This window comes from Protopterus annectens, chromosome 9.part0 (assembly GCF_019279795.1).
Source record: "Protopterus annectens isolate FY-2018-M chromosome 9.part0, PAN1.0, whole genome shotgun sequence".
In the NCBI taxonomy this organism is placed as follows: Eukaryota; Metazoa; Chordata; order Ceratodontiformes; family Protopteridae; genus Protopterus; species Protopterus annectens.
In genome coordinates, this window is record NC_056743.1 from 993,699,687 (window position 1) to 993,717,334 (window position 17,648).

The 17,648-nt window shown below is 39.0% G+C and overlaps 1 protein-coding gene across 2 annotated transcripts in view; it reads right to left on the reverse strand.

Annotated features, from left to right (window-relative positions):
- The window catches only part of DGKA (diacylglycerol kinase alpha), an 858,181-nt gene that overhangs the window by 407,808 nt on the left and 432,725 nt on the right, over positions 1-17,648 (reverse strand). For both annotated transcript variants that reach the window (XM_044083761.1, XM_044083762.1), the window contains exons 3-4: positions 7,555-7,631; positions 4,922-5,072 (exon numbers count right to left, since the gene is read on the reverse strand). In XM_044083761.1, the coding sequence (XP_043939696.1) occupies positions 4,922-5,072; positions 7,555-7,631 (228 nt within the window). The remainder of the gene's footprint in view (positions 1-4,921; positions 5,073-7,554; positions 7,632-17,648) is intronic.

Sequence of the window (17,648 nt, forward strand, 5' to 3'; positions counted from 1 at the left end):
TGCAGAATCTGTTCCTAGGGACTGTACTCTTAGGCAACTGAGTACATTTAACCTCCTTGTCAGTCAAGTGGGTGAAACTTTTATAAAAACCTGTGAAGCTGATATTTTTAAGTTTTTGAACAGAAAAAACAAGCATGTTTTTCATAACATGAACTAGGAGCAATGCCAAGCATTAAGGACACTTATAGAGAATAAGAATATCATAATAAAACCTGCTGACAAGGGAGGGGAGGTTGTAGTCAGGAACAGTGAATTCTATCACAATAGTGTTTGTTAAGGGACTCAAATACTTATCAACAGTTAAGACCAGTTGATATTAACAGGATTATTGGTAAAGTTAAGCATGAGTCTTCCAAGTTAAGGTTAAGTAACTGTATTAATGACGGCACTTTTAAGTTTACATTGATTGAACATTCTGTTGTTCCATTGTTTAAAGCTTTACCAAAAATACATAAAGATCCCAGGAATCCACCATTATGTCCAATTGTATCTGGAAGGGGGTGGGCTACTGAACATGCTTCTATATGGGTAGAGGCTCATTTAAGAAAGTGTTTAGTTTCTGTACCTAGAATATTAAAGGATACAGCATATTTTTTGCAATCTTTACACAGTCACTTAGATCCCAATGCTGACTGTCCGGATTATTTGTTAGTAACCCTGGATATAAACAGTCTGTTTACAGCAATTACAAAAGAATATGGCTTGATGGCCATTGAGGCCTTTTTGCAACAAGTACAAATCTGATATTGACAGTGTATGTTTACTGTTAGACTGTGTGTTGAGCAACAATATTTTTATGTACCATAATTGCTTCTATCGTTAGAGCAGGGGGGTGGCCATGGGCACCCCCTGCGCAAACTCATATGTCAACATAGTGTTGGCATATTGGGAGGATAAAGCAGTATTCAAGGCAAACCATTTATGGAGGGGGTACCTGAGTTACTATGTCCATTTTGTGGATGATGTCTTCCTGCTTTGGACAGGGACACAGGAACAACGTTATGAGTTTGTTACCTACCTGGAAAGCACCACTGACTTTTTGAGGTTTAGTATTTCACTCTCGAATACAACTATAGATTTCTTAGATGTCTGAGTGATGAAAAACACAGAGCAATGGATTGAGATGGTGTTATATAGGAAGGAATGCTGGAGAAATACTTTCCTAGCCTATGATAGTATGCACCCCAGATATACATTTAACAATATTGCTCAAGGACAATTTTTTCGAACATCTAGGTTATGTACTAATGATGAGACATACAGAGAAAAGTCTGCAGAACTGATGGTGAAGCAAGGGGATATAATCAGAATATAATACAGCGGGCATTTAATAAAAGTAAAGAAGAGAGGTTGAACAAAGCAAAACCCTGGTTTTCTGGAAATGTACAGGTGCATGACAGTGAGACTGATATAAGCAGGCAGCCCCTTTGAGTTACTTTGAATTATAGTAACAATGTGGGGGGCATATGTGACATTATTTGCCAGAACTGGAAAATCTTGTTAACTGATGATAGAGTGAAAGCATTAATAACTCAGGAACCCACCTTTTGTTTCAAACATAGTAAGAATTTAAAGGATTTGCTCTGTACAGACCAACAGGGGGTTAGGAAACCTGTCATGGGGTGACAAGGGACATTCCCCTGCAGGCATTCCAAAGCTTGTCAGTATATTAGACATAACAACACATTTATCCATCCACTATCTGGAAAGAGCTATTCATTGAAACAATATGCTGACTGACCAGCAATATTATATACTTGGCTGACTGTATGCAATGTTGCTCATTTTATGTCGGTAAAACAAACTGTAGATTGAAAGACAGGGTGTTACAACATATGTCAGCTATACGTACAGCCAATACACATAATGTCCTGTATCAGCATGTAAAGCAGTACCCTGGGCACGTATTTTCTTTTATGGTTTTTCAGGTTATTCATCCAACCAGGAGGGGGGTGATTAGAGAAATATAACAGATTATAGTGAAACTAGATGGATAATCAGTCTGGGTGCTGATAGAGCACCTGGCCTGAATAGTGTCATTCCTATCAAGCCTTTTTTAAAAAAATAGGAGGGCTTTTTACTGAGTCTTTGATTGGCTGCTATGTATTTTAAAAGGTGTTCATAACTTTTGCATGTTAAAAAAGAAGTAAGTAGCGTCACCAAAGCCAGAGCACATCAAGATATAAAACTCCAAAAACAAATGGTTCTGCCACCAGTTCCACTTAAAAACACTTGAAACTTGAAAACTTTAATAAAATATACGATGAAAAGATACAGTAAAATAAACACACTGGCTCATAAACCGGATAAGCGCTTTCGGTAGAATACCTTTTTCAAATCCTAAATGTTTGCCAATGAAACTTCCTCTTAAATACCTTCATTTCCTAGAGTTCACTCACTTAGATGCATTTAGTAACCATAGCAGTATACACACTTTTAATTATGTAATTTTGAGTGCTGAAGAGCTTTGCCTTTTAGTGCAGGTTTTAAAGGGACAAATGCATTCAGACCTGGTGACTGATCTGATTGCAAATTCATTATCCACTTCATCTCTTCAATTTCTGTTTGGTTTACTAAATCCCCACCTCATGGTGTTTCATGAAGCCTAGTTAGTGCCATGAACTTGAAAGAGTGACTGTCATTTATACTAATATGCATATAAAGTGCATTGCTGGTAACTTTTTTTCTTATGTCAGATAAGTGCTTTAGGATATGTTCCTTAAGCATTCGATTAGTTTTCCCTATGTAGTATGCCTTACAATGACTGCAGGTTGCCACATAGATGATGTTCTTACTCCGACAGTTTGCAAATCCTTCAAACTTATAGTTTCTCTTAGTCAGGGAATGTGTACAAGTATTCAAGATGTTTATATGAGAGCATGCCCTGCAACTTCCTCATCTGAATGTACCATGAAGGTATTTAAGAGGAAGTTTCACTGGCAAACATTTAGGATTTGAAAAAGGTATTATACCGAAAGCACTTATCCGGTTTATGAGTCACTGTGTTTATTTTATTTTATCTTATCAACGTATATTTTATTAAAGTTTTCAAGTTTCAAGTGTTTTTAAGTGGAATTGGTGGCACAACCATTTGTTTTTGGAACTTTTGTATGTTGTCTGAAGAAGGGTTTTTTAAACCTGAAAGTGCTAACCTACTGCATTTTATTAAACAACTGTTTTTTTATCTGCATGGTCTGAATCGTCTGTTTTTGCTGTAGGAGTGGATACATGATTAGTTTTCTGTTTACTTTTAACAAGAAAATGGGGCCAACCATGTTACTAATGGCAGCCACACTGCTTCCCCAGGAATGGGCACAGCACTCCAACATGGCAACCTTCTCTGTTCCCTTTCTCAGGACCAACAACAGTGGCTCTCCCTTGCCCATTGTGGGGATCCCAAAAGCCACAGAGGACATGGCTAACTCATGCTCCATAGTGGCTGTAGGTACTACACCAGAGGGATCCGAGGTAAAAGATGAGTGGTCTGAGGTACAACAAATGGCCACAGCAGAGTCACCCACCTGTGGCTGAGGCAAATTGCTTGCTTATGGTGGTGACAAGGCTGTTTGCTTAACTTTTTCTTTTTGTGGCTGGAAGGAGGACCAACCACAGGACTGACAATCTGTTCTATGATCAAGCTGAAAATGGTGCCTCTAGCCTGGGGAAAACAAGCAACAATGCCAGTAAAACTACCACACCACAAAAGTAAATTTTTTGACAGAAAAAAAACATAAAAAAAACTACAGCAGCCCCACAATGTTGAAATAAGCAACATTTCTCCACAGAAAATATTTTATCAGTTAAATAACACTACTTTTAAACTGTCAGAAATGAGTGCTCCATTTAAAAGTATGTTACAGTCTCAAAACAATCTGTTAAAGCACAACACTCCTAGTTTTAAAATACCTTTCCTAAAGAAGAAAGCAATAAAACATCAGTAAAAAATAAGAAAATGGAACTTTTTTCCCCCAAGGGAAACTTATTTGTCCAGCTAAAGAAAGCACAGGCCAACCACCAATCTTCGAAAGCCTCATGGGAGCATATTCTCTGTTGGCAGGAAAGCTCTGAAGGGCTTGGTGACCAAACCTGTCTTTTATCAGCTCAGATCAAGCTGCTTGACAGTCTGTACCATGTGGAAGGTGCCCTGAAGCTTTTGCAGCTGGTCGGCTGTTATATCACGGGCAGGATATAACCCATACAGCCAAGGCTACTGCAGCACTGATCAATATGAAGAACATCTGTAATACATATTGTCTTTCTGTCTCCCTGTTAGATTAGTTAGTATGACTTCCTATATAACCTTTAAAGTTTTTCTTAGTTCTTTAAATAACAAGAAGGCTGAATCTCGTTTTCTGGATATTCTTGCTCCTATGCCTTCGACTAAGTTATGAACTTTAATTAACTATTTATTTTGAACCAGATAACAACATATCAAATACTAACAAAACTTTCATGCTTTCCTCTTTATATAAATTTAAAAAGTTTAGTATTAGCTGATATCATTATGATCTAACTCCTCAGCTGACCAATAAAATGCAAAATGAAATAGGAACTTGGCTGTCCACCGAAAAGTACAGTCGGATCTGAAAGCACTACCCTCAAGGTCACTGAAAGCTCTGCTAACAGGGAAACAAGCTGAATCAAACATGACAGTAAAGGATTTTTTTCCACAAAATTAAATATAAAATGTTTCCATCCTTTCTATGCATAATTAATTCAAAATGATTTTCAAGAATAATTTCATGCCAGACCAAAAAGGAAAAGTAGGCTGAAAGTGCTATGTGTGCAAGTTGTAATTATGAGCTCTGGTATTTTTTCTAGTTCATAATGGAGAAAACTTGGCACAGAATAGGGAGATGGTTGCCAGCTTCTGTGCAGTACAGTCATCCTGTTTTACTTCTAAAAAGGTGAATTGTCCTACCTGGCTTATTGATGTCCACCTTTGTATGTTGTCCAGGGTCAGGTGATTTGGTCTGAAAAAACATAAACAGCTGCCTGCAAAGATCACTGGGAGCTTCTTCAAGATCCAGATATGTTCGCATAAATAATCGAAATCCCTCAAAATCAACATACTGAGAGTTTGGAAACAAAGTAAAAAGAAACAAGATTAAACTTAGAATACTTTTCTCCATTGTACTCTCTAAAATATGACGTATTATATGTGCACATTACAACACTGCAAAGCAAACAACTAATTTTATGTGCTTTAGAATCACATAACCCTGGGATAAAATGCCACTAAAAACTACTTAACATCTGACTTTAGATTAATCATTAATTATTACTATTAATGGGGCTTAGCCTTCAACGCCAATAATACTCATATGGAAAAAACAATTGCATCTCAGCTGGCCATCCTGTGTAAGCAGTCAGAGGGATGACATATAAGCTGCTGCTATGAAGCAAAGACATAAAATTCAGAAAATGCACAATGTATGAAAGGTTTGAGGGATGACTATAATCTATTTATCCTATCTTGACTGGGATAGTCCCATTAAACCAGTGGTCTCTTTTCAGAGGAGATCTGAGGTAGTATTTATACTACTATGGAAATTTGGCCAGGGCATTGTTGAATATCCCCAGCTCTTTTTGATAGGGATCATTTACATCAGCCTGAGCTATCATCAGCTCAAGCAGATGGGACCTTGGTTTAACACTTCACCCAAAGGGTGGCACACTCAGAAGGGCAGCACCCCCTTATACTGCACTGTAGTGTCTGCAGTTTGAAAATGAGGACAGTTACTTGGAATGGGAATAAAACCCACAGCCTTCTGATTTTCCAGTAACACAGTCAAGCAGGCTACTTGCTGAGTCACTGACAGTGCAGTGTGTGTGTGTGTGTGTGTGTGTGTATGGGGGGGTGCACAAATGATGCGGCTTAGTCATGCCACTAAAGCCCACCTCTTCAGAAATCCTTGAAAGTCAGTGGTCAGTAGAAATAACCCCTTACATTCATTTTCTGTATGTTTCTGCAAACTCTAGATTTGCTATTTTTTATCTGTAAATGGCATTACTGCTAGCTGCCTATCACCTCTGACTTGATAGCTCAGCTCAGGAGAACTTTGATTTGTTACAGAAAGTAGTGCTAGTAATCCTAATATGTATCACACCATTTACGTAAGGTGTATTTTACAAAAGTTTGGATTTTAGCACCTGAATTTCAACACATTCAGCAGTGCACACTAATTTCATAGTAATACGATCTATATAATCCTAAAAGTATAAAAGAAGGATGCAAATAACTGTTTATCTATGCTGCATAATTTAGGTTTTAACATTGCTTATTTCACAGTGTTCATAAGAAACCAGTTATAAGCTAGGAGGCTTAATGACAGATGTGGGCCCCCCCCCCCTTATTATACAGCAGCCTGCCAAGGCATGCTGCTCCTTGTCCATTTAAAAGACCATATCAGGCAGCTCCATTCAGGGAAATGCACCTCAGGGGTTAACAGCTAATTCTCTCCTGTCTTACTACATATGCAAGGGTCCAACACAAAAGCACTAGGGTCTAGAACTGAACCCAGGTGCCTTCACGTGACAGCAGGCCCAACAAGGTATGTGTTCAAGTTCCATCTATGAGTTCTAGTATTTTCCTGTCTAAGTTCATGATGGAGAAACAAGAGAAGACAGATTCAATTCACATAACGGTTTGAGATTTGGGACCCTCATTACTAAATCTGGGTGGGTTCATGCAGCAATCTTGTAAGTCAGCTGAAAGTCTTTTCCACCACTAGAAACTCAGAGGCATTGAAGTATGGTAAAACAGCTTGGTTATGAAGCAAACATCCCTATGTCTGAATGCATCCCTATTGTCCACTAAAGATAGAACATCCCAGCACAAACTTGAGCCTGCCTTGCCCTAACCTCTCCACAGTCCCTCAGCAGAATCCCTGAAAATGATAACATGAACATTGCAAAAGCTGGGTTGGTGACTTCTAAAATGCTAAAAGTGCAAGTTGTTAAGAGTCATCATTTTAATAGTGAGGATTTGCATGATTGCAAGCATCCAGCAGATTTCCTTCTTCATTCTCTGCCCAATGAGACCCCGTGTCACTTGAAATTCCCTCCAGTTTACCAGTATCCCAGAATGGCACTTATGCTCCAATGGTCATCTTTTATGGTGACAATGGATTGAGAATACTAGATCACAGGGTACTGGGGCTATTGTCGTCACACAAACGCTTATATACTTTCCAGTCCAGGATCATTTACCTCACACTTCTTGGGATTGCTTTTGTCAGTCTTTTAAACACAGTTCTATGAGTAATGATAAACTGAGATTCAGCCTTTTTAAACAAGGATTTCCTGAATTTATGATTATGAATGAATGAATGTATTTATGTGTTTGTTCATTTATATTTGTTAACCAATGTACAGCACTGATCCCAATGGACCATTTTCAATATAACATAACAAAGATAAAGATTTTCAACTGGCAAAGTTTACAGCATCAATTAGAACTTGCTGACATCACAGATAAATTTAGAATCTAACTTCTGCTTTGGTGGGCCACCAGATTTTGTATGTTAACATGCAAGCACCCTTTTTTCTTACCTCCCCCTGACGGTGTTTTTGGAAAACTCCACCTCCATAAAATTCCTTGAGAACATCTTCTAGCTTCTTGTTGGAATCTAGATTTAAAACATAAGATAGAAATTACATTATTTTACAATCACCACCAAACAGGCAAACACATTAAGCATTAAGTTGTCATTTTCTTTTTAGATTCAAAGCATTACATACTTACTTCATAACTCTCTGCTTCCTGCCTCCTAATGGAATGGCGTTTTGCCAACTAATTGCTTTGGGTTTTGTTTGTATTATGGCCCCATCAAGCAAACTTGCTTGTTTTCGTAAACTTTTTGTTTTGTTATGGGTGAATAAACTGATGTTATGTGTCATTCACTGCTACAATATTCACAAACCTATTTGTTTTCACTATGCTAAACAAAAAGCACGGTCAGCTCTGCAATTGCCAACATAACAGTTCACTGATCCTTTACGCTTCACCAAGAAGGAGTGGTGTGGTGGTACAGGGTTATCATCACATCTTCTCAGCTTTGGAGTTGGAGTCTTCTTTTTTTTCTGTGTCCACACTGCTTTCCTAAGTGTACTCTTGCTTCTACTCAACTTCCAAATGCATGTCATTTAGGTTGGTTAATTACTGTAATAAAGTCTGGGCTTTAACCATGTTTTTGGTCCCATACAAAGGGACTCCTGCCTCACTGGGATTAATCCCAGTTAGTACAGATTAAGTAATTAAAAAGAGGCACAAGATATGAGGGGTTTTACAGTGCAGCAGCGTATATACCTTGATGTATGCCAGTTCATATCCATAGCCATTTTGATACTTGACAGTTGCAAGGTAACATGTCAGCTAATCGCTATCAGCGAGGAAGCATGCAGTGGCTGAAAATCACATGGTCCCTTCAAGAAAGACAGACCTGGTTGCTGACCACTCTTTCAGCTCCCAAGGAAATACACAAACCATGGATAATGGAAGTGTAGCATAATGCAAACACCAATACCAGTGTGCTGACCTGCAAAAAAGACTTAAATGTTCTTACCCTGGGTAGCTGGTCATCTGTTTGAAGTTCATTGATCAAGCCACAGAAATAACATTTTTGAAACCGATTTTAATTAACCATAGCCCTTTCAATCTATGAATATCTTTACTGAAGAGGATAGCTCTGATTTTTTTTGGCTGTATCAGAGCTGATTATATTAACTAGCAGGTGCAGGGGTGCTTTATCCCCGACCCACAAGACACATGTGAACAGTTGTACTCCTGGTAGAAAAAAAGCAACTGTTTCCCCATGTTTGTCACCAACTACTGTTCCTCTGAGGAAATAGTAGTTTTGGGGATGTTAGTTTGTTGGCTCATTGTTCAAAGAAAATTGCTCTAAGTACTTGACCTACAACCTCTGCTCAAGAGGGTCAGTGCTACACCTCTGCACATATTATACTAACCAGAAAGCAAGATGAAATGTTTGCTCACTGATAAACATCTGAATTACAGAAAGTTTAGGATTATCTATGTGTGTGTGTGTGTGTGTGTGTGTGTGTGTGTGTGTGTGTGTATATATATATATTGGGCCAGAATCAAAACATTGCTAACAGTTTTATAACATAAACAGTTACAATATAGCAAGATGATATATAATAAACATAACATGAACTGTACAAGGAAGTTAAAAATTGTATATGTATTTAACATGGCACTAAAAAGTACAAGGAAATTAAATATTGCATACATAGTGTACACAATTAAAGCTAGGCTGAACTCTAACATTTTTAAACATTTAACAGGCGGTTACTATAACTTACAGAAGTAAAATACATGGTAGGCAAACAGTACATACATATAATCCAGTCTGCATTTTATTTTTCTTACCCACCAGCCCAGCTGTTCTTGTTTTCTTAAACTTAATGGCTTTTGAGTTGACTGCCTTATGATAAATCTGATTTTGGACGCTCCTCCCAGTCCCATCTCATCAGCTCATTCTACTGAGTACAGAGGGATCAGGTGGGAAGGGCCACCCCCTTATTTTCTTAACCTTGAATTATCTTCTGTTTCCTCCCTTCCCACTTAACTTAAAAATGCACTTAATTCAGCTGCTTTTACTGTATTTGTATTTCTTCCTACTTTATTACTTTACTTTGCTTTTGTTACTTGTTCTTGAAAGTGTTTAATTGCATTTATTCTGCTGCATTTATTACTACTTGTTAGTAGCTTGATTAAATTGTAACTATTATTCTAAAACTCTTAGTTTTGGTTTCAGCACTCGGGCTTCAGACTAGTTATTTTACATTAAGAAAGTTGGTGGTCTACACTCTTGTGGGAGGAGAGGATAGCCTCTACCCTTCTGAGGTGGGAATTGTTGGTGAAGGCTTATTGTGGCTGTTGTTCTAAGTGTCTTTGTTCTAGTTTAAGCACTTGGATTCCAAGCCAGTTATTTTACATTAGGAGGATTTGTGGTCTAAACTCTTGTGGCAGGACAGGATAGCCTATGCCCTGCTAAGCTGGGAATTCCTTTATTGTGTCTATTATTCTGAAAGTGTCTTAGTTGTGGTTTAAGCACTTGGACTCCAAACCAGTTATTTTACATTAGGAAGGTTTGTGATCTAGACTCTTGTGGCGGGAGAGTGTAGCCTACACCCTTCTAAGCTGGGAATTGCTGGTTGAAGGTATATTGTGCCTGTTATTCTAAGTGTCTTTGTTTGGGTTTAAGCACTTGGGGTCCAGATGAGTTGTTTCACACTAGGACGTTTGTGGTCTGCACTCTTGTGGGAGTACTCTACTGAATTATTGTTTTATTTAAACTGTTTTTTGCTTTTGTGACTGCGATTTTCTGCAGAAGTGTGCAGCCAAGGATCCTTCTCAGTTGGGGATTGCGAGAATAAGTTTCAGTCTTGGGCTTTTCCTTTGGTTACTTTGTTTAAAATCGTTTAACTTTGTTTGTATTTAAGTGTCATGTTTGTGCTCAGATTACCGGAGTTGCTCAGAGACTGGTGACTTTAGCAGGAAATCTGGAGTGAATTGGAAATAAATTCCAAGGCAGCCATTGAAAGCTGCTGAAAATTAAATATTTTTTAATGCCTGCATTGTATATTGAGAATGATATTCTACTGAATTGCTGCTTTATTTAAACTGAGCCATTGTGACTGTGATTTTCTGCACTTTGAATTTCTAATAATTCTGCATTTTATCGCATAGACTAGATTCAGACTTGCTGAATCTAGATTGATTGGTATTACTTGAGAATTAAAACCAGCCATCTTACATTAAGAAGGCCCCCTGTACCCTTGTGGCAGAAGTGTGCAGCCTATGACCCATCTGAGTTGGGGATTGCTGGAATAAGGCTCAGTTTTGAGCCTTCCCATTGGTTACTTTGTTTTAAAATCATTTAACTTCACTTTTATTTAAGCCCAGTGTGTGTATAGCCATGCATAGAAGCAAACGTCTAGAAATACAATTTTCCCTAGAAATCTGGAAGGGAACCCTCCATACCTCCCCTGCTTCACTGTACGCAACACAGTTGCACATTGCTGCCCTGCATGCAACTCAGTTGTGCATTGTGAAACACTGACGCAGTTTTCTACCCTAACCCTCCTAGAATAGTTGCTTTTTGTTATTCTAACAACAAAACCTGGTCCATCTAGTCCACTCCCCACTAGTTACTACAGTATACACCTGCCATAATGGACAGACAGTTTCCCACCATTTCTCCTGGTAGCCTGATTGACATGGGCATCCTGAGGTAATGTAGCAATTGCTTCATGTACACTGACAACCAATTATGCCTAAAACAAACAAATACAACATATGTGAGATGCGCTTATACTATGAATTTGGAATCAGTTCTCTCACATAACAACAAATCAGATATCAAAAAGGTTGTCAGCACACACAATTCACCTCTTGCACATAAGCTCACAACGCATAAACCCACATATGTAGAGGAGGTACTCGCTAGAAGCCTACCTAAAGATCAGAGACCTCCCAAGCACAAACCTACTGCACAAACTGCAGACCTAACAGAATCCACTACACATAATAATACACACAACAGTGCCTCAGCCAATAAGCCCCTAAGGCAAAACACCTCAAACCCAAATATCTTGGTCATAGGCAACTCCATAGTGAGGCATACAGATGTCCCCCTTACCAGGCTGGACAAGGAGAAGGTCATGGTTAGCTGCCTATCAAGTCCTAGGATCTGTTATATCACACATGCACTCAAGTCTCTCAGCAAGTACCATTATGACTCTATCATAGTCAATGTTGGAGTGAATGACTTGAGAAGTACCTGAATGAGCTCTCAGATTATGTGTCCTAGGCAGGTATGTCCCTAGCTCTAAGCATCATTCTACCTTCACCCAGGATGATGCCTCAATATAAACAAAAAATTATTGACTTCAACAACTGGCTTAGCTTCTGGTGTCAGTCTAGGGGGATCCAGTATCTGTCATCCTGGGAAGACATGGTCGACAGACCATGCTGCTTTGCCAGAGATGGTCTTTGCCTGTTGCCTCTTGGCTTTTGGTTACTTGCAAAGGTACTTGCCTCCCCCATAATGCCTTTGTTAGGCAATGTCATAACAACAAAATTCCCAACATAAATAAATCCACTTGAGACAAACTCAAGGTTATGCTGCTTAATGATAAAAGTCTAAATCAGAAACTTCACTCACTGTAAGCACTCCTTACCTTGAAATACGTCTCTGCAATCACAGAGACATGGTTCAAGGCCGCAGAGATTACCCCAGCCATGCAAGACTACAATGCCTTTCACACATTCTGACACCAAAATGAGCACAAAAGAACCAAAGGCAGAGATGTATCCATCGTCATTAAAGACAAATACACCTTGAGACTGGTTAAACAGTACAATTCCCTAGAGCTACTCCAAGTCCATCTAACTGTAGGTAAAACCCCCTTCCATATCATTGTTAGCTATAGATCCCCCACCACAAACCAAGAGAACCAATCTGCCTACCTGGACCTACTTGAGTCACTCACTACCAAGCCAGACACCTTGGTCATGGGTGATTTCAACTTTCCTTCCATCGATTGGGAGTCATATATGAGTAGAAACATGCTTGCCCTAAGGTTCCTGGACTTTGTTAATACAAATGCTTTGGAACAGATAATCTGCACCCCAGAAGGGGCTCAAATGTCCTGGACTTAGTACTCACTAACATAGGGGGTCTCCGCACTACCCCCGTGTGTTGCCCTCCTGAACCCTCCTCAAGAGCAAAAAGATGAACAATTTCTCTAAAGCAAACTATAGACTCCTAAGTGATGGCATAACTAGTTTCAAAACCCCTGTTACCACTGTCAACAATAAGACCTATACAGAGGTGTACACAAATGCCCTGTATGAACACCTATATAAATGTATAGACTCATCTGAACCTGAGCAGATCAAAACAAGGTCCTCACAAGAAAACAAGCCACCCTGGTGGACATCAAGCATAAACAGGTTATACAACAAGAGGAATAAACTAATGTCCAAGAACAAGAGGGAACTGACTCAGCAGGGAAAGAATACCCTCCACAGCTTCCACAAGTAAATTAGATATCTTGTAAAGTCCTCTTAAAGCCAGTTACAAAGCTAAACTAGTATTCCTACCTAAGGACAATCACAAAACATTCTTTAGCTAAGTCAGAAATCTAAAAGGGAAGGCCCAGCTTTGTTACGAACTACTAGTGGACGGTATCCCTCATACTGACCCTGAGGACATTGCTAATCTGCTAGCAGACAGATTTGGTGCAAATTTCACCCCCCCCGGTCCATACAAGACATACCCTAAACCATACCTGTCACCAGTCCTCTACCTCGTATCTCCAAAGAGTAGGTCACAATTGCACTCTCCATGGCCAAAAACACAGTCTCTATGGGACTGGATAACATCCTAGGTAGCCTACTACATGGTCTAAAACAGGATTTAGTAGAACCACTTGGCAATTTCTTCAATCACAGTCTAAGTACTGGCTTTGTCTCAGTAGAGTGGAAAACAGGAACAGTAATTCCTTTGCACAAAGAGGGTCCATCAACTGACCCTGGGAACTATAGACCCATAAGCCTAACCAGTCTTATCTGAAAGCTATGGAGAGACTCATCATGGACCATATCAACAAAGATATAGGTGACCTTCAAACACTTGACTCAACCCAATTTGGGTTTGTTAAGGGTAGAACATGCTTATTAAACCTGGTGGACAACTTTGAGAATGTCACCAAAGCCCTAGATGAAGGCAAAACAGTACATACAGCCTTATCTTGACTTAGCCAAGGCTTTTGATACAATTCCTCACTCAGGCATCATTGAGAAACTCACCCAGCTGGGAATTAACCCATATGTCACTAGATGGGTAGCCAACTGGGTCACCAACAGAATGCATACAATCAAAGTTGATCAGTTACCAGTGTGTACCTCAAGGATCTGTGCTGGGCCCCCTACTGTTTGGAATCTATTTCTCAGATGTCCAGGCAAAAATAGATGACCCATGGCTTACCAAGTTCGCTGATGATTGCAAACTGGCTGCAATCATTGAGTAGTTTACTCACAACAGAATCATATACTACATTTCAGTAACTGATGTGTACTTATTATATAGCACTGTAGAACTTAGAAATGTCTGCTTGTGCTTTCATGGTTTATGTTTTAGCACACCATAAGTATTTATCTACATTTCTCTACTAGCCTCTGATATTTAAATCTAAACAAGCTACAAAAATTATATCTGGTTGTGTGGCAATGAAGGATAAAGTCTGCTTGTGACCCAGATGACCCAGGATAAATTAGTGACTTCTGGACTGGAACAGATAACCTCGATGAGTAGGAATGAGTGACTGATGCTGGCTCACGCATACTGGAAAGGGGGGGTGCCTCAGCTGCCACTGTCATGGCTCCTAGCAGAGCCTAGGAGACTACCATTACCAGTGGGCTAGCTGTACTCAAGATTTGTCAGGCACATGTCTTATTTTTTAGCTGGAATGATGTATTTCTGGAAGCATGCATATACTAAACTGGCCCAGAACTGTAATCCTCCCTTAAAAAGGTCATGCAGCAGAGTATCCCCTGGAGCGCTGGGGTTAGAAACTAAAAAAACCTTGATGGCTGCTTGAATCTCAGCCCTGGTGAAAGGGAAAACTGATGGCTGGCAGGCGATGTGGAGAAGAGACCACAGAGAAAACTCACAGTAACTGAACTATGTAATATCACCTTTATTTTAAACATTACAGTAACAATGGCTGATTCTAATTCAACTAGAGCTGCTACCAGAAATTCAACTGCATTACAGGTTCAAAACTACATTACACCAATGCACTTTTATATTCAAGCTCCTGAGCTTTCATTACCTGACATAGTATAAGTTATTTTTCACAGAGAAACAACAGTTAACCAGACAGGCCTTGTATGCATATTTTTAGAAGTGAAATGGAAACTTTAGTTTGCTTATATGATATGAATCAGAGCCATAGTGTACATAAATGGATACTGAAATCAAACCTACATCCATGGGATGCACTAAGCCCATCTACAGCACTTCATTTAAACTTTTTACGTTATACTGCCACATGACAACTGCACATAGATATCTTTCTAACTCAGTGTAACGTTTCACTAACACCCATACCTTTTCTGTATTATTTTAAAACTGCATTTGTCTGGCTTTAAAAATAACTGTAACAGATGTGAAGTCTTGTCTCCATCAGGTAATGTGGACTATAAACATATACTGACATATTATAAATATTTGTATGATAGGAATTAAATATTAAGGAATTATACCCTTAGGGAACTCGGATACATGGTAAGGAAAATATGTTGCCTCTTACAGAAATAAGTAATTTTGACTTCCAAAGATGGAAAACTATTTTCACTTTTTATTTCTGAGTCATGCACTCTTATCTGACCGCTTGGAGATCAGTTAGCACTTTAGTAGCTCCTTCTAAGGATCCTATCATTTGGAGAGCTGTAATATCACAAATGTTTCTCTGGAAACAGTAATCAACCCTAATAATGATTGGCAAAGTATACTGAGCCAAACGTAGCACAGTCTTACACTGGTAGCATTGTAAAAACAATGCAAATTAATGACCGTTTCAGATTATTTCTAACGGTTTGTGTTATAAAAAACATTTAACAGAAAGTGTATCTCAAAAAAAGAAACCCATTCTATAGAAATGTCTAATTGTTTATCTGTTATGTTTGACAAACATGTTGTCCCACTAAACCAGTTGGTGAAACATAAAATGTAAAACATACTGGTTACGTAGTGCATAACCTACATCTGGAGCAATATTATCAGTTTGACAGTACACACAGGTTAATGAGGTTGAAGAGCAGCTTGAGCAGAAATATACTGAAGAATTTGGGCTACATTCTGCATTACACAGTCAAGTGCAGAAGCAAAGCATTCGGGAGGTGGTACCTCTTTGGGGAAAATGCAAGGTTACAGCAGTAAGTACAGGCGTTATTTACACTGTGTACCACACGAAGACTGAGAGGACATGCGAGCTACCTGTGATCTGAGAAATGGCACTTAACAAGTAACAAATAACTAGCTTATGGCTCACTGAATTGAATAACGTAGCAAGAGCACAATGGCAAAAATGTGTACTTTTATGTGCAACACATGCGCATGTGCACACACACACACACACACATGCACACACACATAGTTGATGAAATTTAGCATGCATGAAATGCAGAAGCTTTACAACTCATTGTAATTTACACAGATTTTTAGGTAAAATGTTTGCAAATATTATGTTGGGCATTCTACATACTTACTAAGTGTATCTATAAATAGTAAGAGAATCTTTTGTTCTGTTCCACTATCCGTTTTATCAGCTTCATTTGTAATGTAGTTGTTCAGGAAGTAAACACTTTTAATTCTTTACACGCATAAGCGTTAGGGGATTTCTAGATATCCCTGGGTAGTACTAGCAGAGCTATGCGGGGGCAGACCGGGGGATCCTACATAATGTTTCATTTTTGCTTTGCCTTGTCAAGTTTTGCAGTTTATGGTTATGCAAGAAGTAAGAAATTAAAGAATACCATCCACTTAATGTTTTAATTTCACATGTCTATTATTTCTACTGCATCTTGTGACTGTCTTAAAATACAAATACCTTATCTAGACAAAATTCTAGATACTTTCTCCTTAAGAAATGCAGGTATGCCTAACAGTAACTCTGCTCTGACCTTTCGAAATTTAGTTATAATGAAATGTATTTTCTAAATTACTCCATATGCCACGGTGGTACGGTGGTAGTGTTGTTACCTCACAGCAAGAGGTCCTCCTGTTCGATTCTCGGCTTGGCTTGGGAGGGCCTTCTGTGTGGAGTCTGCATGTCCTCCCCGCGGTTGGGTAGCGTTCGAAAGACATGCGTGCGTAAATGGGCATGCCTTCGTTGAAGGTTGGGTGTCGAGCTGGCACCTCGGCGTTTCGTAAAAATCTACTGCCAATCATTAGCAGACCGGAGTTCTGCTGTGGCGACCCCTTGCCGGGAAAAAGCCGAAGACAAACAACAACATTTTCTAAGTTACTCCATTATAATGTGCATCAGTACATACTAGTGGCAGAAAAGTGAACAAATTAATGCTTAACATCATTAATGTAACAAATGAAAATATCCATGCAGCAAAAGTGTAGGTTGAATCAACACATACTAACACACAAATGGCTTTAAACTTAAATTGTATATCTAAGGTTTGTTTAGATATTCTAAATGAAGAACATGCATCTCATGTCAGCATCACATAATGGGATGTTGGGCACTCTAAAAAGCTCTCCTTTTGGTTAACCATTTATATGCCACAATCACAGAACATTGATTATTATATATTTATATTTTGCTTTGCCATTGCCATGAATCTAGATTGATTTGTGATTTAAAGCTATATCAGCACTGCTAGGACTTTAAACAAAAATCTCCACTCCCTACAAGCTCACTCCACCCTAGAGAATGCTGATGTCTGTGCAGTTACTGAGACATGGTATAAAGCCATGGAGAGTACATTGGCAGTGCAAGGCTATAATGCTTTCCAGACATTTAGACCAGTTACTACACCGACAGGGGCTAAAGATGGAGGTGTCCCTATTTACATAAAAAATAAATATACCTCAAGG